A 26,179-nucleotide genomic window follows, 5' to 3' on the forward strand; every position below is an offset into this window, starting at 1 on the left:
CAAAGTTTGGACAGTTTCTGGTAGAACGTGTGGCAGACAAAGTTGATTGTTTTTTTTAACAATGGTGGCCTCTAAGTATGAAAGTAAAACAATAAGTGAAATCGGCACGTACCGTTCCATCGACATCTCAATCGTAAATGATTGTGCAAGTTTGGTCAGTCTGTGGTAGAAAGTATGGCAGATAAAGTTGATTGTTGTTTAATAATGAAGAAATCCAACGATTATGTATTTAACAATAGTGTCTTACAACAATGAAACAAACAACAATATGTGAAATCGACACATAGCATTCCGTAGATATTTCAACTTTAAATGGGTGTGCAAAGTTTGGTCAGTTTCTGGTAGAACGTATGGCCATTAATGTTGATTGTTTGTTTAACATGGTGGCCTCTAACAATGAAACAAACAACAATATGTGAAATCGACCCATACCATTCCATAGATATCTTAATCTTAAATGATTCTGCAAATTTTGGTTAGTTTGTGGTAGAAAGTGAGGCAGAAAAAGTTGATTGTTCATTTAACAATGGTGGCATCTAACAATGAAAGAACAACAATATGTGAAATCGACACGTACCATTCCCTAGATACTTCAATCTTAAATGCGTGTGCAAAGTTTGGTCAGTTTCTGGTAGAACGTGTGGCAGACAAAGTTGATTGTTTTTTTAACAATGGTGGCCTCTAAGAATGAAACTAACAACAATAAGTGAAATCGGCACGTACCGTTCCATCGACATCTCAATCGTAAATGATTGTGCAAGTTTGGTCAGTTTGTGGTAGAAAGTATGGCAGATAAAGTTGATTGTTTATTTAATAATGGAGAAATCCAACGATTGTTTAACAATGGTGGCCTCAAAGAATGAAGCTAACAACAATATGAGAAATTGATTGGTACCATTCAGTATATATCTCTGTGGTAATCCGATGGGTGCGCCAAGTTTGGTCAGTTTGTGCTAGAAAGTATGGCAGATGAAGATGATCGTTTATTTAACAATGTAGAAATCCAACGCTTGTGTATTTAACAATGATGGTCTTGAACAATGAAACTAACAACAATATGAGAAATCGGCACATATCTTTCCCTAGATATTTCAATCTTAAATGAGTGTGTAAGGTTTTGTCAGTTTCTGGTAGAAAGTATGGCATATAAAGTTGATTCTTTATTTAACAATGATGTCCTCTAACAATGAAACTAACAACAATAAGTGAAATAGACACGTACGGTTCCATAGATGTCTCAATTGTAAATGAGTATGCCAAGTTTGGTTAGTTTGTAGTATAAAGTATGGCAGATAAAGTTAATTGTTTATTTAACAATGGAAAAATCCAGCAATTGTTTGTTTAACAATGGTTTCCTCGAACAGTGAAACCTGTCGAACAATCGACAGGTACCATTCGCTAGATGTCTCTGTGCTAATCGGATGGGTGTGCCAAGTTTGGTCAGTTTGTTTTAGAAAGTGTGGCACATAAAGTTGATTGTTTATTTAACAATGGTGGTCTTCAACAATGAAACTAACAACAATATGTGAAATCGACACATACCATTCCATAGATATCTCAATCGTTCATGAGTGTGCAAAGTTTGCTTAGTTTGTGGTAGAAAGTATGGCAGATAAAGTTGATCGTTTATTTAACAATGGAGAAACCCAACGAATGTTTATTTAACAATGGTGATCTTTACAATGAAACCAACAACAATATGAGAAATCGACACATATGTTTCCCTAGATATTTCAATCTTAAATGTGTGTGCAAGGTTTGGCCAATTTCTGGTAGAAAGTATGGCACATATAGTTGATTGTTCATTTAACAAACCTGGCCTCTAACAATGAAAGTAACAACAATAAGTGAAATCGACACGTACCATTCCATAGATATCTCAATCCTAAATGAGTGTGCCAAGTTTGGTTAGTTTGTGGTTGAAAGTGTGGCAGATAAAGTTGATTGTTTATTTAACCATGGGGAAATCCAACGATTGTTTATTTAATATTGGTGTCCTCGAACAATGAAACTAAAAACAATATGTGAAATCGACTAGTACCATTAAGTAGATATCTCTGTGCAAATCCGATGGGTGTGCCAAATTTGGTCAGTTTGTTTTAGAAAGTATGGCAGATAAAGTTGATTGTTTATTTAAGAATATTGGCCTTCAACAATGAAACTAACAACAATATGTGGAATCCACACGACCATTCCCTAGATACTGCAATCTTAAATGGGTGTGCAAAGTTTCTTCATTTTCTCGTAGAAAATACGAAAGATAAAGTTGATTGTTTACTTAACAACGGTGGCCTCTAACAATGAAACTAACAATATGTGAAATCGGCACGAACCATTCTATTGATATCTCAATCGTAAATGAGTGTGCCACGTTTGGTTAGTTTGTGGTAGAAAATATGGCAGACAAAAGCTGACTGTATACTTAACACTGGAGAAATCCAACGATTCTGTATTTAACAATGGTCGCCATCAATAATGAAACTAACAACAACATGTGAAATCGACCCATAGCATTCCGTAGATATTTCAACTTTCAAGGGGTATGCAAAATTTGGTCAGTTTCTGGTAGAAAGTATGGCAGATATAGTTGATTGTTTATTTAAAAATGGTGGTCTCTAACAATAAAACTAAGAACAATAAATGAAATCGACACGTACCATTCCATAGATATCTCAATCGTAAATAAGTATGCCACGTTTGGTTAGTTTGTAATATAAAGTATGGAAGATAAAGTTGATAGTTTATTTAATAATGGAGAAATCCAACGATTGTTTTAAAATGGTGGCCTCGAACAGTGAAACTAACAACATGTGAAATCGATTGGTACCATTCAGTAGATATCTCTGTGGTAATCCGATGGGTGTGCCAAGTTTGATCAGTTTGTGTTAGAAAGTGTGTTAGATAAAGTTGACTGTTTACTTAACAATGTAGGCCTTCAGTAATGAAACTAACAAGAATATGTGGAATCGACACGTACTATTCTTTAGATATCTCAATCTTAAATGGATGTATAAAGTTTGGTCAGTTTGTGGTAGAAAGTACGGCAGAAAAAGTTGATTCTTTACTTAAAATGGTGTCCTCTAACAATGAAACTAACAACAATATGTGAAATCGACCCATACCATTCCATAGATATCTCAATCGTAAATGATTGTGCAAGTTTGGTTAGTTTGTGGTAGAAAGTGTGGCAGAAAAACTTGATTGTTTATTTAACAATGGTGGCATCTAACAATGAAAGAACAATGTGTGAAATCGACACGTACCATTCCCTAAATATTTCAATCTTAATTGCGTGTGCAAAGTTTGGACAGTTTCTGGTAGAACGTGTGGCAGACAAAGTTGATTGTTTTTTTAACAATGGTGGCCTCTAAGTATGAAAGTAAAACAATAAGTGAAATCGGCACGTACCGTTCCATCGACATCTCAATCGTAAATGATTGTGCAAGTTTGGTCAGTTTGTGGTAGAAAGTATGGCAGATAAAGTTGATTGTTGTTTAATAATGAAGAAATCCAACGATTATGTATTTAACAATAGTGTCTTACAACAATGAAACAAACAACAATATGTGAAATCGACACATAGCATTCCGTAGATATTTCAACTTTAAATGGGTGTGCAAAGTTTGGTCAGTTTCTGGTAGAACGTATGGCCATTAATGTTGATTGTTTGTTTAACATGGTGGCCTCTAACAATGAAACAAACAACAATATGTGAAATCGACCCATACCATTCCATAGATATCTTAATCTTAAATGATTCTGCAAATTTTGGTTAGTTTGTGGTAGAAAGTGAGGCAGAAAAAGTTGATTGTTCATTTAACAATGGTGGCATCTAACAATGAAAGAACAACAATATGTGAAATCGACACGTACCATTCCCTAGATACTTCAATCTTAAATGCGTGTGCAAAGTTTGGTCAGTTTCTGGTAGAACGTGTGGCAGACAAAGTTGATTGTTTTTTTAACAATGGTGGCCTCTAAGAATGAAACTAACAACAATAAGTGAAATCGGCACGTACCGTTCCATCGACATCTCAATCGTAAATGATTGTGCAAGTTTGGTCAGTTTGTGGTAGAAAGTATGGCAGATAAAGTTGATTGTTTATTTAATAATGGAGAAATCCAACGATTGTTTAACAATGGTGGCCTCAAAGAATGAAGCTAACAACAATATGAGAAATTGATTGGTACCATTCAGTATATATCTCTGTGGTAATCCGATGGGTGCGCCAAGTTTGGTCAGTTTGTGCTAGAAAGTATGGCAGATGAAGATGATCGTTTATTTAACAATGTAGAAATCCAACGCTTGTGTATTTAACAATGATGGTCTTGAACAATGAAACTAACAACAATATGAGAAATCGGCACATATCTTTCCCTAGATATTTCAATCTTAAATGAGTGTGTAAGGTTTTGTCAGTTTCTGGTAGAAAGTATGGCATATAAAGTTGATTCTTTATTTAACAATGATGTCCTCTAACAATGAAACTAACAACAATAAGTGAAATAGACACGTACGGTTCCATAGATGTCTCAATTGTAAATGAGTATGCCAAGTTTGGTTAGTTTGTAGTATAAAGTATGGCAGATAAAGTTAATTGTTTATTTAACAATGGAAAAATCCAGCAATTGTTTGTTTAACAATGGTTTCCTCGAACAGTGAAACCTGTCGAACAATCGACAGGTACCATTCGCTAGATGTCTCTGTGCTAATCGGATGGGTGTGCCAAGTTTGGTCAGTTTGTTTTAGAAAGTGTGGCACATAAAGTTGATTGTTTATTTAACAATGGTGGTCTTCAACAATGAAACTAACAACAATATGTGAAATCGACACATACCATTCCATAGATATCTCAATCGTTCATGAGTGTGCAAAGTTTGCTTAGTTTGTGGTAGAAAGTATGGCAGATAAAGTTGATCGTTTATTTAACAATGGAGAAACCCAACGAATGTTTATTTAACAATGGTGATCTTTACAATGAAACCAACAACAATATGAGAAATCGACACATATGTTTCCCTAGATATTTCAATCTTAAATGTGTGTGCAAGGTTTGGCCAATTTCTGGTAGAAAGTATGGCACATATAGTTGATTGTTCATTTAACAAACCTGGCCTCTAACAATGAAAGTAACAACAATAAGTGAAATCGACACGTACCATTCCATAGATATCTCAATCCTAAATGAGTGTGCCAAGTTTGGTTAGTTTGTGGTTGAAAGTGTGGCAGATAAAGTTGATTGTTTATTTAACCATGGGGAAATCCAACGATTGTTTATTTAATATTGGTGTCCTCGAACAATGAAACTAAAAACAATATGTGAAATCGACTAGTACCATTAAGTAGATATCTCTGTGCAAATCCGATGGGTGTGCCAAATTTGGTCAGTTTGTTTTAGAAAGTATGGCAGATAAAGTTGATTGTTTATTTAAGAATATTGGCCTTCAACAATGAAACTAACAACAATATGTGGAATCCACACGACCATTCCCTAGATACTGCAATCTTAAATGGGTGTGCAAAGTTTCTTCATTTTCTCGTAGAAAATACGAAAGATAAAGTTGATTGTTTACTTAACAACGGTGGCCTCTAACAATGAAACTAACAATATGTGAAATCGGCACGAACCATTCTATTGATATCTCAATCGTAAATGAGTGTGCCACGTTTGGTTAGTTTGTGGTAGAAAATATGGCAGACAAAAGCTGACTGTATACTTAACACTGGAGAAATCCAACGATTCTGTATTTAACAATGGTCGCCATCAATAATGAAACTAACAACAACATGTGAAATCGACCCATAGCATTCCGTAGATATTTCAACTTTCAAGGGGTATGCAAAATTTGGTCAGTTTCTGGTAGAAAGTATGGCAGATATAGTTGATTGTTTATTTAAAAATGGTGGTCTCTAACAATAAAACTAAGAACAATAAATGAAATCGACACGTACCATTCCATAGATATCTCAATCGTAAATAAGTATGCCACGTTTGGTTAGTTTGTAATATAAAGTATGGAAGATAAAGTTGATAGTTTATTTAATAATGGAGAAATCCAACGATTGTTTTAAAATGGTGGCCTCGAACAGTGAAACTAACAACATGTGAAATCGATTGGTACCATTCAGTAGATATCTCTGTGGTAATCCGATGGGTGTGCCAAGTTTGATCAGTTTGTGTTAGAAAGTGTGTTAGATAAAGTTGACTGTTTACTTAACAATGTAGGCCTTCAGTAATGAAACTAACAAGAATATGTGGAATCGACACGTACTATTCTTTAGATATCTCAATCTTAAATGGATGTATAAAGTTTGGTCAGTTTGTGGTAGAAAGTACGGCAGAAAAAGTTGATTCTTTACTTAAAATGGTGTCCTCTAACAATGAAACTAACAACAATATGTGAAATCGACCCATACCATTCCATAGATATCTCAATCGTAAATGATTGTGCAAGTTTGGTTAGTTTGTGGTAGAAAGTGTGGCAGAAAAACTTGATTGTTTATTTAACAATGGTGGCATCTAACAATGAAAGAACAATGTGTGAAATCGACACGTACCATTCCCTAAATATTTCAATCTTAATTGCGTGTGCAAAGTTTGGACAGTTTCTGGTAGAACGTGTGGCAGACAAAGTTGATTGTTTTTTTAACAATGGTGGCCTCTAAGTATGAAAGTAAAACAATAAGTGAAATCGGCACGTACCGTTCCATCGACATCTCAATCGTAAATGATTGTGCAAGTTTGGTCAGTTTGTGGTAGAAAGTATGGCAGATAAAGTTGATTGTTGTTTAATAATGAAGAAATCCAACGATTATGTATTTAACAATAGTGTCTTACAACAATGAAACAAACAACAATATGTGAAATCGACACATAGCATTCCGTAGATATTTCAACTTTAAATGGGTGTGCAAAGTTTGGTCAGTTTCTGGTAGAACGTATGGCCATTAATGTTGATTGTTTGTTTAACATGGTGGCCTCTAACAATGAAACAAACAACAATATGTGAAATCGACCCATACCATTCCATAGATATCTTAATCTTAAATGATTCTGCAAATTTTGGTTAGTTTGTGGTAGAAAGTGAGGCAGAAAAAGTTGATTGTTCATTTAACAATGGTGGCATCTAACAATGAAAGAACAACAATATGTGAAATCGACACGTACCATTCCCTAGATACTTCAATCTTAAATGCGTGTGCAAAGTTTGGTCAGTTTCTGGTAGAACGTGTGGCAGACAAAGTTGATTGTTTTTTTAACAATGGTGGCCTCTAAGAATGAAACTAACAACAATAAGTGAAATCGGCACGTACCGTTCCATCGACATCTCAATCGTAAATGATTGTGCAAGTTTGGTCAGTTTGTGGTAGAAAGTATGGCAGATAAAGTTGATTGTTTATTTAATAATGGAGAAATCCAACGATTGTTTAACAATGGTGGCCTCAAAGAATGAAGCTAACAACAATATGAGAAATTGATTGGTACCATTCAGTATATATCTCTGTGGTAATCCGATGGGTGCGCCAAGTTTGGTCAGTTTGTGCTAGAAAGTATGGCAGATGAAGATGATCGTTTATTTAACAATGTAGAAATCCAACGCTTGTGTATTTAACAATGATGGTCTTGAACAATGAAACTAACAACAATATGAGAAATCGGCACATATCTTTCCCTAGATATTTCAATCTTAAATGAGTGTGTAAGGTTTTGTCAGTTTCTGGTAGAAAGTATGGCATATAAAGTTGATTCTTTATTTAACAATGATGTCCTCTAACAATGAAACTAACAACAATAAGTGAAATAGACACGTACGGTTCCATAGATGTCTCAATTGTAAATGAGTATGCCAAGTTTGGTTAGTTTGTAGTATAAAGTATGGCAGATAAAGTTAATTGTTTATTTAACAATGGAAAAATCCAGCAATTGTTTGTTTAACAATGGTTTCCTCGAACAGTGAAACCTGTCGAACAATCGACAGGTACCATTCGCTAGATGTCTCTGTGCTAATCGGATGGGTGTGCCAAGTTTGGTCAGTTTGTTTTAGAAAGTGTGGCACATAAAGTTGATTGTTTATTTAACAATGGTGGTCTTCAACAATGAAACTAACAACAATATGTGAAATCGACACGTACCATTCCCTAGATATTTCAATCTTAAATGAGTGTGTAAAGTTTGGTCAGTTTCTGGTAAAAAGTACGGCAGATAAAGTTGATTGTTTACTTAACAATGGTGGCCTCTAACAATGAAACTAATAACAATAAGCGAAATCGACACGTACCATTCCCTAGATTTTGTAACGTCCATTAACCAGATTATATCCGTTTTTGCTTAATTTTTGAATTGTTCATTTTATTTTTGATTGTTTTAATTTTATTAGTTGCATATGTTAACATTGGTGACGGTGGCGCCATCTACCGTTTTAGACACAAACTATTTGGACGTAATGAATAACCTTAAGATTTTAGAGTAACGATATCTCTTAACATTTTTGCTCTGACATCTGCCAGACAGACGGACATTTTTGTTCTGTAACACTTCCGAATAGCATAGTGAAAAATATGTGATTTTGTGTTTGTATTTGGGGTGAATTATATATATATATATATATATATATATATATATATATATATATATATATATATATATATATATATATATATATATATATATACAGTGGCGGATCCAGGATATGTTCAAGGGAGGGGCTAAACCATATTTTGCCGTTTTATCCCGTGTAAAGCAGGATTGAAGCCCATTTTATCCAGTGCTTGTTGTAAATATAGCTTGAAAAATACTAAAATAGTTAAATAACATTTGCAAAATTCTAGATTACAAAGCTCAGTTTGCATTGCTGATTATAATGAGTGTCAAATAAACTGAAATTAAGGAAGAAGTGAAATTTGCAAAGGATCTCTTTTCTTGACATTTTAATAAGTCATGTTATATTAGAATAACATTGATTGGCGAGAATAAGTATATATCTATACAGCCGTGGATCCAGGATATGATCAAGAGAGGGGCTAAACCATAGTTTGTCGCTTTATCCATTGTAAAGAAAGTAGGATTGAAACTCATTTTATCCACTGTATATCCTGAGCGTCAAGGAAGGGGGTATAGCCCTATAGCCCTCCCCTTAGATCCCCGCCTATATATATATATATATATATATATATATATATATATATATATATATATATATATATATATATATATATATATATATATATATATATATGTGTGTGTGTGTGTGTGTGTGTAATAAAGATAGCATTACTAAGTTCTTACATGCATGGTCCCCCAATCCTGACTCTCAGTCAATCCCTTCACTCCAGATCCAAAATTTCTTGTTTTCTACACATTATGTTGAACCACATAAAATGAACTGGCCACCTTGCCACTACTGTACTCGTTTTGAGGCCACCCTGGCTACGTTAAGTAAATGCAAAATATTTTTTGTTAGGCCAATACTTTCAGACAAGATATAATTACCAGAATTACCAAGCAAAATAAAAATGAAATGAAATCTTTGAGTTTTACGTCCCACGATTATGCTGGGTAGGCTAAAGGAGACGGTGGTTATGAGAAATGAATGAAATGGTGGAATGAAGAAAGTGGGAGGAAACGGGAGAACCCCGAGAAAATCCACGCACACGGTGTTTGTCCACCACAAAGTTCACTTGGCGGGAGCAGAATTACCAAGCAGTCATAGAGTCAGGAGATATCGCCCAAGCATTTATGTCGCAGAAAAACTTTGGAAAAATTTAAGTCAGGAGAACTGGTCGCACGATTTAAATGCGGTGGAGGGATTGCAATAAACGAAGATTAACAGTCTCTATACGATCCGTCAGTAAAGCTGAAAAAAATTATAAACCCTACTTTCATTTAGATATACTTCCTATGTATAACAAGAAGCAGATGACTTTTACAAAGAATTCTTGGTTGGATCCGAAAACATGTGCTTGTTCTATGACAATGTCATATGTGCATTTTATTCCATGTTATCCCGGTATTATTATTATTATTATTATTATTATTATTATTATTATTATTATTATTATTATTATTATTATTATTATTATTATTATACATTGGTTTTCCAACATCATTATTTCTATCTTCCTTGATATACAACTTTTTACTTTATTATCCAAGTAGATTATTACTTATATAATAATTTCCAAGCAGGTATTTGTAACTAAATAAAACTTCAGATGTTGTATCCATGTTTTATTGGAACTGATGTTTCAAAGGCAGATAAAACATCGATTATCTTTTGAAATATCAGATCAAATACGATAGTATAAACCGCGAATAGAACATCAAAAATTTTCTTAAATTAATTACAGATCATATTTTCACGACGATAGGTCAATATTCGAAAAAATCTTAGAATCATCCGACAAACTCGGGACAACTCGTATTGCAGGCGAGCGTGCTAGTTTTTAATACAGGTACATCTGTTTGAGTGTTCTGCCCAGTGACAGGTTCTAGCTCACTTATTCTAACATAGCTAGGTGGGGCTACTAAGCCAATAGAGCAAGGGTAGAGTGGTTATTTCATTTCCCATGGTTCACAACGGGCTATGGGAAACTGGAAATTAAGAGGAATAGGTTGGGAACTAAGGATACCACAACCTATTCAAGAACTGGATAATAATGGCTTCATTATAGAGATAGCGTGGGTCAATGAAAATTTGACCCATGCTTCACTGACCCACCACCCAAGGTGACTCACGATCCACAATGACCCACCACCCACCATGACCCACTTCGACCCATTACCCACCAAAACCCATCGTCATCAACTCTAACCCATGATCCAAGTCCTCTCCACTGAGTAAAAAGTTTACACTTGTAATAAAATAAGGATGTGAAATTATCACTAATCGGAGTTTAAATTTCTACGGTCAATCGTTTAGAGATATAAGCACCGCTCTGTTACAATACCGGTGGATCTGGCCTTTAGATATGATATAAAATGATAAAGACTTTGTCATGGGCCATATTACCATGAATTTCAATTCAATTATTATATATAATTATTTCCTTGTTGAATTACAGATACTTTTCAGTGGAAAATAAAATGAAATTTGAAAATCTCAAATCAAAGTAAAGTAATTCAATGTAAAGTAAGAAAGAAAAAGAGTGTAAAATTCGACTGTGTCTGGAAAGCCAAGTAGTACCTATGTCCTATTGCTATTATCTATTACATTTACAAATATCAATATCCAAAAGTACCTGAAGTTCTTTTTTCACTTAGATATACTCATCTCAGATAAGTAAATAGAAACAAATGAAAAAGAGAGAAAAATGGAGGGCTTGAAAGTAAAACGTAGACAAATTTACAAGTGTTCAGAAGGTGCCATTGCACTGAGCAGAGTGGGTTGACCCACGACCCACTGACTCACTCACAAATCCTGTCCCACTTCACCCACGACCCACTCCATCTTTGCTTCATTACACAAGTAGTCAACCGTTCCCGCTGATCTAGTGGCTACTGCGTACACATTTGGTACCGGAACTTCGGGATCGATTCCCGGTAGGAAAATCTTGAAATTTGAACGCATTATCTAGTTCAGATTTCACCTTAAACTTAAACATGTAACCTCGATGCTTAAAAGGAGCATTAAACTATGACCAACCACAGCTAGTCAGTTAGTAGGAACTAAAATCCATAACTGCTAAAGAGCGTTGATTAAATGTTCCAACTTACAATGATAATAATAACATATTAATTAATAACATTTAAAAAATATTATTCCTAGAATTTCCTCCGGATGTTATGTTGTTAATTACTGTTTCACGAGCCAAGCACAAATTGTAAGAAAAGTTGTTTGGTCCGTCCCTTTTAGATTTGTGTCGTGACAAGGAGTAAATGGCTTCTCAATGTATCCAGTGGCAGAAGAAGACCACTTGTAGTGTGAGAACGTTCGCATGATTAGCTCGAATAATTGTGGCTCGTTGTCGGCTGCTGTTTGCTTCCCTTCACAATACGGACAGCTGAAGCCAGGATCCAGTGAGACCTTTGTCCGGGAGATGGCATGGGTGGGACTCAGTTAATCCCCATACAAAGGGAGAGTGGGGATTCCATTCGCCATGCACCCCCTAGGGAGCTTTTCACCCATTGCAAATATCACTCCCGGAAAATTGTCACTTCTACTAACCATCCCTAAAAATATCATCACGCACCCTTTTCTGAGCCACAACCACCATTCAAAAATACATTAAAGAAAGAGGGAGAGAAGGAGGTCTACAGAGGTTAGAAGAGGGGGGAATAGAAATAGGGAAGGAGAAAGGAGACAGAAGAGAAACTGTTTAAAACATTTTAAATTGACAGAAAAGTATGAAAAATATTTATATTTCTTATGTTTAAGTATTAAATGTCAGAAATTGTAAATCTGAATATTTTTGTCCGCTCATATCACGTGAAAAGTGAATTTTGAATACTTTGGTAGTAGATTAAATACGATGTAAAACAGCTAAACGAAAAGGTAGCGTAGTTTGGATTTTCAGTAATCAATTTTATGCATTTATTCCACTATTGCTTTGTAGTGATAGTAGTAATTGGAACCAAAATAATTTATAATTCATAATTATTTAGTAAAAATTCCAGCGGCTACCGTATTTGTCATCGATATCCATAGTTCTGGTTCGACTCCTGGCGCGGAAATAAACTATCATTGTTAAGTTGTTGAGTGTCATGAAGACAAAATAAGATCAACTTGAATAAATAACTGTATGAGGGCCAACAAAACTACAAATGATTATTTTGAAAGTCAAGGTATTTGTCACGAATCACCCGATTGAATGCTTAGTATCTGATTGCTCGAATCACTCAAAATTCAATCAGTCCTCCTTAGTTGTCATGAAGTCTTTGTTTAATTTTCCGTAACTTCTCTCCGTTCAGGTTCTGGCTCATTGAGACTACAAGAAGTCAAAGTTGTTCATAACAGATGAATACTAATTAATCTAGTGATTACCTGTGTAATGACGTCATTACATAATTTTTGTAGGGCTATATTTGTATCAAGAGTGCGAGTTGAATAATTTTCCCAGAGGAGAATGAATTTCATCCATATACCCCAACTATCACATACACACATACACAGGTATATCATCAGCTGTTTCATGGAATGTTCTGGCATTGATTCGGCATACAAAGATGATTTTCCAAGAATTACAGACCAAACATTTGTGCCCCTTCCAGCCCGTTTAGTTCCAGGAAAATGTTGAATAGATAAGAAACAAACGTGTCTGATTCTAATGACTACAAAAAAGGTTGAAAAGCGATAAGTTCTATAAACTGTTTTAACTCAAATGAGCGCTTTTTTTTTAAAAAAAAAAAAAAGTTTGGTTACATAAAATAAAAGTTTTTTTCCTGATTCTACATTCATGAGGATTCGAAAAAAATCTAGAGTGAAAAGGGTTAGCATTATTCCTCTCAGGGATGAACATTTTCGTCAGGAGAAAATCCCTTGCAACTCCTCCCCGTCCATTAACACACTGCGTGTATCCGTAATCCCAATCATCAACCCAGGCCCGCAACCAGCCACAGAGGTTTGGGGGGCCATGAATATGTTAGGGGGGGCCAGGTCACCAAAATTTTTCTTACAAATATCTAAATTGTGTTTCTTGAATTAATAATAGATATTTGTATTGAGACGGTCATGAAAAGTTTAGGGGGCCAGCCTCCCTCCCTAGCCCCTCTAGTTGCGGGCCTGTATCAACCTATTCCTGTATTAAAACTATTAAGTTTCGTTTTGTTAAAAGCTTTTTTTAACAAGAGAAAGAATCTGGCCACTCTACCCTTGTTCTGGGGCCGCGGTGGCTCAGTTGTAGAGCGTTCACCTCTGGTGCTTGGGGTCTCGGGTTCGATCCCAGCCCCCGCCAAGTGAACTTTGTGGTGGACAAACACCGTGTGCGTGGGTTTTCTCGGGGTTCTCCCGTTTCCTCCCACTTTCTTCATTCCACCATTTCATTCATTACTCTTCATCACCGTCTCCTTTCGCCTAACCGACATAATCGTGGGACGTAAAACTCAAAAGATTTCATTTCATTTTTCTTACCCTTGTTCTATCGGCTTAACGGTCCCGCCTAACTACGTTAAAATAGGTGGTCTAGAGTCTTTAGGACAGTACTCATAGACATATTTTTCTTCTTTGTTCTGTTGATTGGCCATTCTTGTGGTTAAATATTAACCTTTCTCGCCTTTAACGCGAGAGACTCTTTATTGGTGGAAGCACATATAATTCGGATCTCTCGTTAAACTCTAGAACCACATTTCAAATAACTTTGCTATGTAAAATGGATGTTACACTTGTACATATACAAAAAGAAAAGAAAAGGAAGTTTTGTTGAATACAAAAAAATGAAATCTTTTTTTAAGTTTTACGTCCACGAATATGCCGGCTAGGCTAAAGGAGACAGTGATGATAAAAATGAGTGAAATGTTGGAATGAAGTAAGTGCGAGGAAACGGGAGAGAACCACGAGAAAACTCCTATACTCGGTGTTTGTCCACCCAAAACTGACTTAGCGCGATCTGGGATCAAACCAAGGACCCTGAGCTACCGTGGCCTCTCTGTTGAATAGCTTTTCACATTTCTTTAATAATAAATTATCCTTCAGACGCATGAAAGAGTCTGTATTTCTGCCATGTGTTTTAAAGAATATTCATGATACAATCATTTCAAAAAGAAAGAAAGTTGATGTGAATTTTTTTGGGGGGGAGGGATGACTGTGGCAAAGGTTCTATAACATTCTAGCGCAAACGCGGTATGCTCCCTGTTTCTATCTTTATTTCAAGGCGAAAGAAAACCATTTATCAAAACATTCCTTTGTCTGCAGCCACAAATGTGTATACCATAGTAAGTGGTGCAGCTCAGAGATAGTTATCCTGAGTCACTTATCGAAAACACTTGTGTCATATGTTGATTGAAATATTTTCTCCACCGAGCGAATGTTCTGGCATGCGGGACATTGTCTTAGTTCGATTCATTATCATGTGGTGTACGGAGCCTTGTGCATGTTGAAAGATAATTGAACGCGATAGCAACCACCTGGGAGACAGGTCATGCAACTTTTCGGGCTCCTTGGTGACAACACTTGTTCAGATGCTTCTCTTTCCATTATTAATAAACTTTCTCCTCCCTCTTCGAGGCTGATTTAATGCTGTCACATATTTTTGTCTGTTCCGACACCTACTGCACTTTCGACATAGCCAATTAGTAACTAACCAGACCCGTAGCCAGCCTCCAAATTTAGGGGGGGCTAAATGTAAATTAGGGTGGGCACACACAGAGCGAGACACAGACATTATACTATATATATATATATATAATGTCTGTCTCTGTATGTGATGATGAATAATTTCTTATGCTCTTAAAACTAAAACTACAGCGTGAAGGAATTATTATTAAAATTTTCCCCTATAGCGTTAGTACAACTATACCTGAAAGCTAGAATACTATGTGTCCCCTTTTTATTTTATTTGTTATGGCAACAAAATATTTCTTCCGTTTTCTCATCTTCAAGGAAATAAAAAAAAAATTGTTAAAAAATAGTTGGCCAAACGAACCAATCATTAAAATTTCCAAAGAATTAGTACAGGAAATAGGTTTTTTAAATTTTTGATGACTGAAAAAATATTTGTGAAACTTGAAAACATCTAGAGAGTAATGAGATTTAATACTATCTTCAAAGAGATTCTACAGAGAAGGGTCTCAGAATCTTAAATCAATATTTTGAAATACATGTGGCCTAAACAAATATGTGCATATTGGAAAAATGAAATTAACATTTTACCTGTAGATATTATTATTTACAATTCCTTAGATATGAAACTTTATATTTCTTTAAATATCACGCGCTTTATTTTACACTTGTACTTCTAAACATTTTTTGATCTTTTTCTTATGGTGATGTTCGACAGAAATAATGATATGTTTATGGGTTTTTGCTATCTACAAATTTATAAATTTCATAAGATTAAGAAACACAAACACAACACGCATATATACACTCCTCATGTTGGCACACTATAATAGAAACAAGTTGTACATTTGAACAATCACTAACAACACAATCACAGTATAAGTCTCCTTGTTTTGGATGCTGCCAATCTTAAAACAATTGTGTCCAGATCGAGGTTTCTGGTGATGTCCTTGTAACTCAGCAAAACAAGTTCGGCACGGTGCAGTTAATGTACAACTCCTTTTGAAAAAATGCCCTAACAAAGAAGGAATTCCTCTCACCTGAAGTAGTTCTATATAAAGGTTGACCGGCTTCAGGGCAGAAATTTAGTAAAGAAAATATTCAAATTTACAAACGTATAATTTCTAATTGCTTTCTTTTTAGTAACTGAAAAAAATACTTTTTGCATAACAGCTGTGAGTTCCATTTTATCACAACACATTTCAATTTTTAGACGTCGTGGACCCCGTAGCCAGGTGACGCGGACCCCTGGGGTCCGCGGACTCCAGTTTGAGAACCACTGCTCTAGACTCTTTGGAACATACTATGAACAATCATTTAGGATGATTGCTACTAAAGTCATGTTTAAGTAAAAATAACTGTTATGATCTGGTACTCGAGCATTCAAATAAGGAATAACTCCAAAAAAGTTCCTTGTTCTAGCGCAGTTACCTTCTTTCTCGAAACGAAATTGATAAGAGAAGTAACAGTTCATTAAATTTTCTTTGTATATTACAATTCATATCAAAGTATACATGAAATTCTTCTTTACATTGTACAAATAAGAATTCAAGATCAGTTGCTTTCGTAAGTACTAAAATGTTTAAGTTAAGAACTAATTATTTAAACAGCTATTTACTTATTTCTATTGAAGATATCTCTTCTTCAAAATGAAACTACATTAACAAATTGTTACTTTTATGGGCTACCCCGTAGCCTCATGGGTACAGCGCTCGCCTTCGGCGCGTCTGGTTTCGGGTTCAAATCGTACTGGGAATCCTCGGATTCAAACCGATAGTGATTTGGATGTTACTTTAAGCTATAGGTCCCGTTTCTTTATAGCCTCCCTGCTGAAGAGAGACGCTAAACTCCCCAACGCAACCTGTTTTAAGTCAAAGGTGAAATTTCAAATTTATAAAGCATTATACATATTATCATCCAATAAGGTTCAATTTTTAATTGAAAATTCTGTTTTTCCTATAAGTGCAACTACTACCTCCGTTCAGTCCGCTGCATTTTTTTGTTTACATACCAGAAGATTGCAAGGCATTCATTTACAAAATAGTAACTTTGCATGATTAGGCTTACGTCTAATGATCTGCTTGAACATTTGATTCTGGCACCAAAAATTGGCAACAATTATTAAATTATTTTATAATATAAGTATATAATTATTCACCCCCGATAAAGATTAAGTGAATCGAACTTATCTTTAGTTTAAAGATATATTATTCTAAATTATTTAACAAATAGTCAAGTTGCTGCTACACTACAATTCTCATTCTTCAAGTGAACTTCGGTGCATCTTCAGAAACCAGCATCGATCAACTTTCAATTACAACCATGTTCAACTCACAAGACAACAAGAGTAAATACAATTCAGAAAAGGAAACTTTTCTTACTCCGTTATCACGTGACATAAAACGTAGTCAAAATCCCCCACCCCCTCTCTCTCTCTCTCCATGTCCAATATACACAAAACAAACCCAAACACCTGTGTGATTATTAGAGTGAAGCAGTTGCGATCCCCTGTTGAGGGATGCTGTCTTTTCAATCTCTCGAATATTAACCGAAAGCCAATGACTCACAGCAAAAGGATGTTTTCAGTTGCAAATTCCAAAAAAACAAGAAGAAGTAAACTCTTCGTCCGCAGATTAAGGTAAAAGTATATTGTTTCTAAACACAAATACATGTTTGCCGATAGAATAACCATAAATTATTTTTCTCCTGCAGCGAAGGTCGTTTGCACATGGAGCATTATATATATATATATATATATATATATATATATATGGTCTAGGAATTAATTCGTGCGGGTGGACAAGAGATGGCGCAACGAACGGAGCGTCCCACAGTTCCGTGTATCCACACATGTGTTGCAAACCCCTGTCATCGCGTATCGTTCATAGTATAGGGCAGTGGATTAAAGCGTCAACAACACCAGTTTGTAGTTAAGTGAACATGGCGCAATTTGTGCCTGATAAAGTGTTTTTGCGGGGTGCCCTGCTGCATTACTTTAACATGCAGAAAAGTGCGACTGAAAGTCATCGTATTTTGGTGGAAGTGTATGGTGACCATGCTCTAGCTGAGCGAACGTGTCAGAAGTGGTTTGCACGGTTTAGAAGTTGTGATTTCGGCTTGGCAGACCAAGAGCGAGCTGGACAGCCAAAAAAATTTCAAGACGAAGAATTGACAGCATTGCTCGAGCAGGATTCGTGTCAAACGCAGGAACAACTTGCAGCAGCATTAGGCGTTGATCAAACAACAGTCTCCAAACGCTTGAAAGCCATGGGAATGATTCAAAAGATGTCACATTGGGTTCCACATGAATTGAAAGACAGAGACGTTGAAAGACGAAAAACCATTTGCGAATTGCTGCTTCAACGACAGAGCAGAAAGGGGTTTCTGCATCGAATTATTACGGGTGATGAGAAGTGGATCCATTACGAGAACCCTAAACGAAAAAAGGCCTGGGTGAAACCAGGTGAACCAGGTCCATCACAACCAAAACGAGATATTCACTGTGCAATGGTTATGCTGTGCATATGGTGGGATATGAAAGGTGTGGTGTACTATGAGCTGCTGCAACCGGGTGAAACTATGAATGGAGAACGTTATCGACGACAATTAATGCGTTTGAAGCAAGCTCTGGCCAGAACACGACCAGAATGGGAGAACAGACATGATAAACGTATTGTTCAACATGATAACGCTCGCCCACATGTCGCAAAACCGGTCAAAACCTATTTAGAAAATGTCGGATGGGAAGTTTTACCCCACCCGCCGTATTCACCAGACGTTGCTCCTTCGGACTACTACTTGTTCTATTGCATGAACAACGATTTGATTGGACAGCGGTTTACTTCTTCAGAAGATATCGAAACATGGGTCTCTGACTGGATCGCTTCCAAGGATGAGGACTTCTTTCGCCACGGAATCCGTACATTGCCTGACAGATGGGCGAAAGTGGTGGCTAGCGATGGACAATATTTTTCTTAAGGTATTTATGTATTTTGTGTTTGTACTATAGCTTCAATGTGTGCGTACCAACCGCACGAATTAATTCCTAGACCATATATATATATATATATATATATATATACAAACAGACTCACGCTCAAATAAATATGAGCAATTCAAAGAAGCATAGCGCATAAATAGGCCAATACTTTAAATGAGGATAATAAAAGTAAATTTTAATTTAGCACTCTAAAGTACATTTGGAAATACAATTTCTTCCAACATTTCAGTCAGTGTTTGAATTAAATTTTCGAACGAGAGGGGGATCCTTATGTATTGTTGCTGTACATGTAGAAGGCGAAAATTTATGTTACTTCTGTGATACGAGACGGACATAAATTTTTACCGAAGGGGAATTTCCCCGGCATTGCAGTTAGGGGGGCTGCAAAAAATTTAGGGGGGGCTGAGCCCACCCTAGCCCCCCCGTGACTACGGGCCTGTAACTAACATGTGTCTGTAAAATATATTTCAAGGTGACGCTTCCAAAACTTTTATATAACAACTACTCAATCTTCAAAATGTCGAAGTTTAGCACCTCATCTATCTTTACACGCTTTTCTTCAAAAATCTACAGTGGGCCTAATCGCCTTATTACATTTGACCATGAACTTCCCAAGCTATATTTAGTATTTCTCAGAAATAACTATGCACGTGAGCAGATATTTCTAGGTTCTGTTGATAGCTTATGCCATATTTTTAATTTATGAGTATTTGTACAACTATTATATATCGATGGCAAATTGTATGATGTAGTTTACTCCGTTAATAAAAATACTAATTACGCAAAAAAATCGATTATTCAAGAGAGCAACGCAGATTATTCATGTTCACAAAGACAAAATTTTTAAGGAAAATTTTCAGTCTAAAATGACATTAGCAGATGGGTATGTAGAAGTTTTATTTATTTATTTATACAAATTTCTGGACATTATTACCAACATCTATGGCCTTCAGCTCCTTACATATGAAGGATGACGCCCCAGCATACTACCCCGGGCGAGGGGTAGGAGGGAAGCGGCCGGAGACCTGAATGTTAGCCACCGCCATTTGAATGATGTGAATGAAGAATAACTAGGAAAAACCACACTCAGCATGGCTGGTTTGAAAATTTATCATATCTTTTCGACTTCGTGTTTCCATCGAGAATCGAACATGGGTCCATTCGCGAAAAAAGTTTCATAATTCAGAATGGTCCTAGTGCGAATTATAATAGCAATGTACGGTACCTAACAAGAAAGGGACAGATATTTGTTCTACTCTGATCCACAAGGACGTGTTTCCACGGAATATTCTAACGATTTTCGATTTTCCGACGTTAATTGTAAGAACCGAAAGGTTAATAATAAAAATAGTAATAGTTAAAATATCAATAAACAATGTTTATAATGAAGCAGTAGCATTATTTCAAGTTTTGTGATTGAAGTGTGAGGCTGAGCGAGGAGAAAATTTCAGTTGAGATTTTTTTATAAAGTATATTATTAATATATGCTACTATTTGAAGTATATTTATTAGTATATTATTATTATTATTATTATTATTATTATTATTATTATTATTATTATTATTATTATTATTATTATTATTATTATTATTATTATTATTACGCTATATACATTAAAATAGATTTATATACCTATATTAAACTCTAGGAGCAATTGCTTCCCCTTTCTGAAAACCCAAATAACACTTCTGCAATGCAAATCTAGCAGGGTGTCTACTAAAATTCCAAGATGAAATTTCATGACTTTTTCGTGACCTTTTCTTTCCCAGACCATAACATTTTCAAGAGCGAATTTGGGTGCAAATTGGGCCGAATTTTCATGTATGTAATAGGAGCGTGCTTTGCTTGCAATTTGGTACGCGTCTAAAGCCGACCATAGACATTTTTGGTGGTGAATTTTGACCTTTTATAAAACAAAATTTCCCAGTCTATACTTATATTTGTACAGATTTTTAAAAAATCGTGACCCAAAAGCTAAATTTCGTGACTTTTACTTGACTTTCATGACCGTTTTCTGATTTCGTGACTTTTCATGACTCTCGTGACCGATAGAGGGATAAGATTAATATAATCTAGTTTTAAATACAACAATGATTATTACTTCTTAAAAACTAAAGGTTGTTATTGACAAAAAATGCTATACAAGCGATTCTCAACCTATGGGTTGCGACACACTTTAGATTCAGGGCAACTGTTTAACGAAAGTTCTCAACTAAACCGAACTGTTCAGCGCGACATTTTTTTTGCATTTGATGAATGAGTGAATGCGCCGAAATTTTGAATGATTCGTTAGTGATTCTGTTACTACGCCCTATTCACTACATTTCATGACGATTGTGGTTCCGTGTAGCGTAGTCGCTAATGCTCTCGCCTTTGGTGCGAGCATCCCTGATTTGATTCCAGGTGGGGCTGCGAACACTCGGTCGGAAAAGTGTAAAAGTTTTTTCAAGCCAGCCACGCTGAGTGAGGCTTTTCCTCATTCAAACCAGGCAAATGCCGAGACTATACTTACCATAATGATCTCATACTCTTTCCTTACTTCCCCATATTTCTCTTTCCTTTCCAGTTATCGAGGTAGTGTGATCGCCGAGGGATGTCATATCTCATAATGATAGGCTTAAATAGACTAAAGATACCAGTAATGCCCAGAAATTCATTTCCAATCTTCTTAATTTCATGATCATTCCTGATTGTGGTACGTGAAATACGATATTCTCGGTTTCAAGTGAAAAGGAAGCACAGAAAGGGTTTGACGTCAGTAATGTAATACTAGAATTTTAGGTAGGTATAGGCTCGACCATTTTCAGAAATATAGCGTACACCCACCCCCTTATTCACACTTTTTTTTCGTAAATTTAAGCTGAGTATATGATACACTATAAAACTAGTAGGTAAGTATATCCTAAATACTTCCCTATTCGTCCCATTATATCCCTGTTAGACACTTTCAGATTTTTATTTATGTTGAACTACTTTATGTGGATGGAAGAAGAGAAAGAATCTCACTGTCTCAGTTGTTCTGAGACTTAGAAATCGTCCGGTTCAAATGTTATTATTTAATTAATTAGAATTATAGTATGTAACTCTATTTTGTAGAAGGAAGAACATTTTAATCTTATTTTTCTTTCTTTCTTCTCACTTATAGGTCTCGTGAAGTTTAATGCTCTTCAAGTTGGTATCACACTGAAAAGGATTCAGAAATATTGAGCTACGGTATAGAGTCTATTATGTTAATGGCTCCTAAAAGTATTAATGGAATAATTAGGTTAGGATAACGATTGTCGAGAGAAGCAAACATAATCATTTTTGAAGTTATCTGAAAAAATGAATTTATGCAATCGTTTTAACAAATACTGTACCGGTTGTTATTATTAATTTTGTTTATAATATTTTTCTAAGGAGTTTTAGGATTGAGATTTATTGGCTTTCGGCATCTAAGGCCATTTAGTCCGTCATGTTTTGAGGGATGACGTCCCTCGGCGAGCACATTATCCGGGGAAAAGGAAGGAAGAAAGAATTGAGGAAGGAAAGAAGAGACCTGGGACCTATAAACTAGGCACCACCCCGGTATTTGCCTGGTGTGAATGAGGAAAACCCAGGAAAACCTCATTCAGGGTGGCTGGCCTGAAAAAGCGTTTTACACTTTTTCTACCGAGTGCCCCCACCGGAAATCGAACCCGGGACAGCTCGCACCAAAGGCGAGAGTGTTAGCGACTACGCTACGCAGAACCACTATTGTTTATAATAAAACAGCTATTTTTCACCTTTTGCCATAATACATATGCAAAGTAAATTAACCATGTATCGTTATTATTATTATTATTATTATTATTATTATTATTAATAATAATAATAATAATAATAATAATAATAATAATAATAATAATAATAATAATAATAATAATAATAATTTTAGACCAAAAAAACACTCAAACTCCTTTTTCATGCACTTTTTCACTCATAGTTTTCACCTATAAGAAAAATATATTATTCTTTCATTGTTAAAAGGTTAAAACATTGCCAAAATTTTATATGTAATTAAATACGTAACTCATCGGACTTCCGATAGCCAATCCTAGGTGTTGCCTAAGTGTGGTATGTTTACTTTAGCAAGTAGTAAACAGTCACATTGCAATATTGTACAGCAGTATTCCGTTATTATTATTATTATTATTATTATTATTATTATTATTATTATTATTATTATTATTATTATTATTATTATTATTATTATTATTCAACAATTTATTGGACTAGAGGTAACGTAGCTTCAACAGAAAACTTCCACTAGTTCCGGTGACAAACTAAACAAGTACGTTTTGAATCACTCGTTCATGAAGTGAATCAATTTTTTGAAACTGAAAACGTCCATCGACAAAGAGGCGAGCAGTGGCTCTAATGAAACTCGGCAGCACGCTTTGTGAATGGGACTCGTTACTTGAAGAGGCCACTTGAAAACGATGGGAGAAGGCTTTCGAAGATCGCGAGAGGGAATAAAAGTCAACCCTCGTCGATTCACCCCAGTTTTGCTTTCCTTTTTTTCGCTTTCTTCTCAACTGCAATTAAAACCCATCTACAACAATGAACTATTGTTGCATGAGACTCTTCTTCAAATATTTGCGGGACGTGCTGTCTTACAATATTCTGGGTTCCTGCTGTGGATTTCATGGAACCGCAATATTCACTCAGTTGAATCAAACACCCTCAGAGCCTCTCTTTTTAATACTTAGTGCACTCAAGTGAAAAGTCTCTCATTTAGAAAGAAAGAAAGAAAAAATATCCATTCTATCAGGTCTACAGTTTAATATTCCCGCGCTCTGCAAACTTTCCTCAAAGTTCCAAAAATATCCACGAAATGCTATATCACTTCACGAGTTTTCGTTTCCATCTAGCTTCTTAATAATAACCTCATATGTTTTATTATGTATTGAATTCTAAGATATTAAAACAATGAATAAATTTATAAATAACAAAATAGTATTAGTGCATAACGAAGCGTAATGTCCAAAGATGAGACCATAGGTGTCCAAACTCGCGAGCTCGGCATTCGCGCTCAACCGGACTCAGGCTCAATAATTGAACGCGAGTCCGAGTGAGCTCGAGCCCCAATGAAATAAGTGAATGTGAGCCTAGTTGAGATTAGTGATCGCGAGCCCGAGTGAGCGCAAGCCGAGTCGAGAAAAGTGAGTGTGAGTCCGAGTGAGCGCCAGCCCAGTTGTGAAAATTAATCGCAAGTCCGAGTGAGAGCGAACTCAGTTGAGAGAAATGATCGAGAGCGCAAGTGAACGAGAGTCCAATTGAGACAGGTGAGTGGAGCTCGAGCGAGTGTGAACCTAGTTGAGACAAGTGAGCGCGAGCTCAGTTGAGAGAAATGATCGCGAGTGCAAGTGAACGCGAGCCCAACTGACGTGAGACAGATGAGTGGAGCTCGAGCGAGTGTGAACCTAGTTGAGACAAGTGAGCGCGAGCTCTGTTGAGAGAAGTGAGCGCGAGCTCAACTGAGAGAAGTGATCGCGAGCTCAACTGAGAGAAGTGATCGCGAGCGCAAGTGAACACGAGCCCAACTGAGGCAGGTGAGTGGAGCTCGAGTGAGTGTGAACCTAATTGAGACAAGTGGCCGCGAGCGCGAGCGAGCCCAGTGCAAATTGGCCATCTATGAATGAGACATAGATATATCAATTGATAGATCTCACTGCGCTCAACAAAATGACACGTGAGAGTAAATCCTCATGCGTAGTTTTCGAGAAAATCAACAAAAATAAATTTTCATGGCACTAGTTACACATGTTATTCGTGGCCACAATAATAGTGATATGCCTTTTATTAAGATGAGACTGATACTAAAACATACTCCATCAAGGCTTTAATTATTGCACTAGCCAAAGGACAAATGGTTAAAGAAGTGCGTAAATAAAATCCTAGAACCATCATTAACTCGGCCTCAGAATCCCTAAAGCTATGAATATAAAACTTGGCATATTAATTTTTTAAAAAAATAAGGGAATCCGTTCATTTATCCCAATTTCACTTTAAATTTTTATCTTAAATATCTTTCAAATAATGTTTTAAGAATTGTACGTCATTCTTGTAATAAAAAAGAATAACAACGCAAATATTTGTAATTAGTAACATTATCATCACCGTAGGTATTCTGCCACTATTGGCAGGTCACTTGTTGCAACTGAGAAGCTTCCGTACTCCATGGTCTTTCGCTAACCTCTTCCATCTTTACGTACGATTTCTCTCTTTTGATATCGTCCATTAATTGTAGTCTCCTTCTCCCCCTCCCTCTCTTTCCTGCCACCATACCCTCTAAAACATCCCTCGTGATAAAGTTCTTTCTTTCTTAGCCAATGTCCCAACCAGTTTCTCTCCCTCTTCTTAATAATATCTAAAATTGTTCTTTTCTCCTTCATCATTTCTAACCAACCTAATTTTCTACATTCTTCTCCACATCTACATTTCGAATACTTCCAGTTGTTTTTCATCATTTTTGGATAATGCCCATATTTCTCACCCATACAGTACAATAGTACACACAAAGCATTTTATAAGTCTTTTGCCCAACTCTTAATTTAAGGTTCGTCAAAATAGTCTTTTTTTCTCTCTCTCTCTCTCTCTTAAAGGGTTCTTTTGCCATTCTAATTTTACGTATGTACTTGCCTGCATTATATCTCTAAAGTAAACTGATATAATAAAAAGTACTTACCCTCCGGCTAGGCTGTTGGGCCACATAGGGGGCCTGTGAATAGAAAATAACAAATTAAAAATAACACATAGTAGGAAAATAGGGTATAGTATGTTGACATACTTGCATATTGATAATATTAGAACTAGTAATATTAATTGTGGCTACACGGTGTTCCCGATTTCTTCATTTGTTCAGAGCTCAAATCTTCAAACAGAACGTATACATTCTTTAAAGCAGTGTTTCCCAACCTTTATGATGTCGCGGACTCCTTGTA

At 35.9% G+C, this 26,179-nt stretch overlaps 1 protein-coding gene across 3 annotated transcripts in view; it reads right to left on the reverse strand.

Annotated features, from left to right (window-relative positions):
* The window catches only part of LOC145660639 (homeobox protein OTX2-B-like), a 194,775-nt gene that overhangs the window by 124,603 nt on the left and 43,993 nt on the right, over window positions 1-26,179 (reverse strand). For all 3 annotated transcript variants that reach the window (XM_081725928.1, XM_081725929.1, XM_081725930.1), the window contains exon 2: window positions 25,924-25,956. In XM_081725928.1, coding sequence (XP_081582054.1) covers window positions 25,924-25,949 — 26 coding nt within the window. In that variant the 5' untranslated portion in view covers window positions 25,950-25,956. The remainder of the gene's footprint in view (window positions 1-25,923; window positions 25,957-26,179) is intronic.

The sequence above is a fragment of the Thermobia domestica genome, chromosome 9 (genome assembly GCF_964235325.1).
Source record: "Thermobia domestica chromosome 9, izTheDome1.hap1.1, whole genome shotgun sequence".
NCBI lineage: Eukaryota > Metazoa > Arthropoda > Insecta > Zygentoma > Lepismatidae > Thermobia > Thermobia domestica.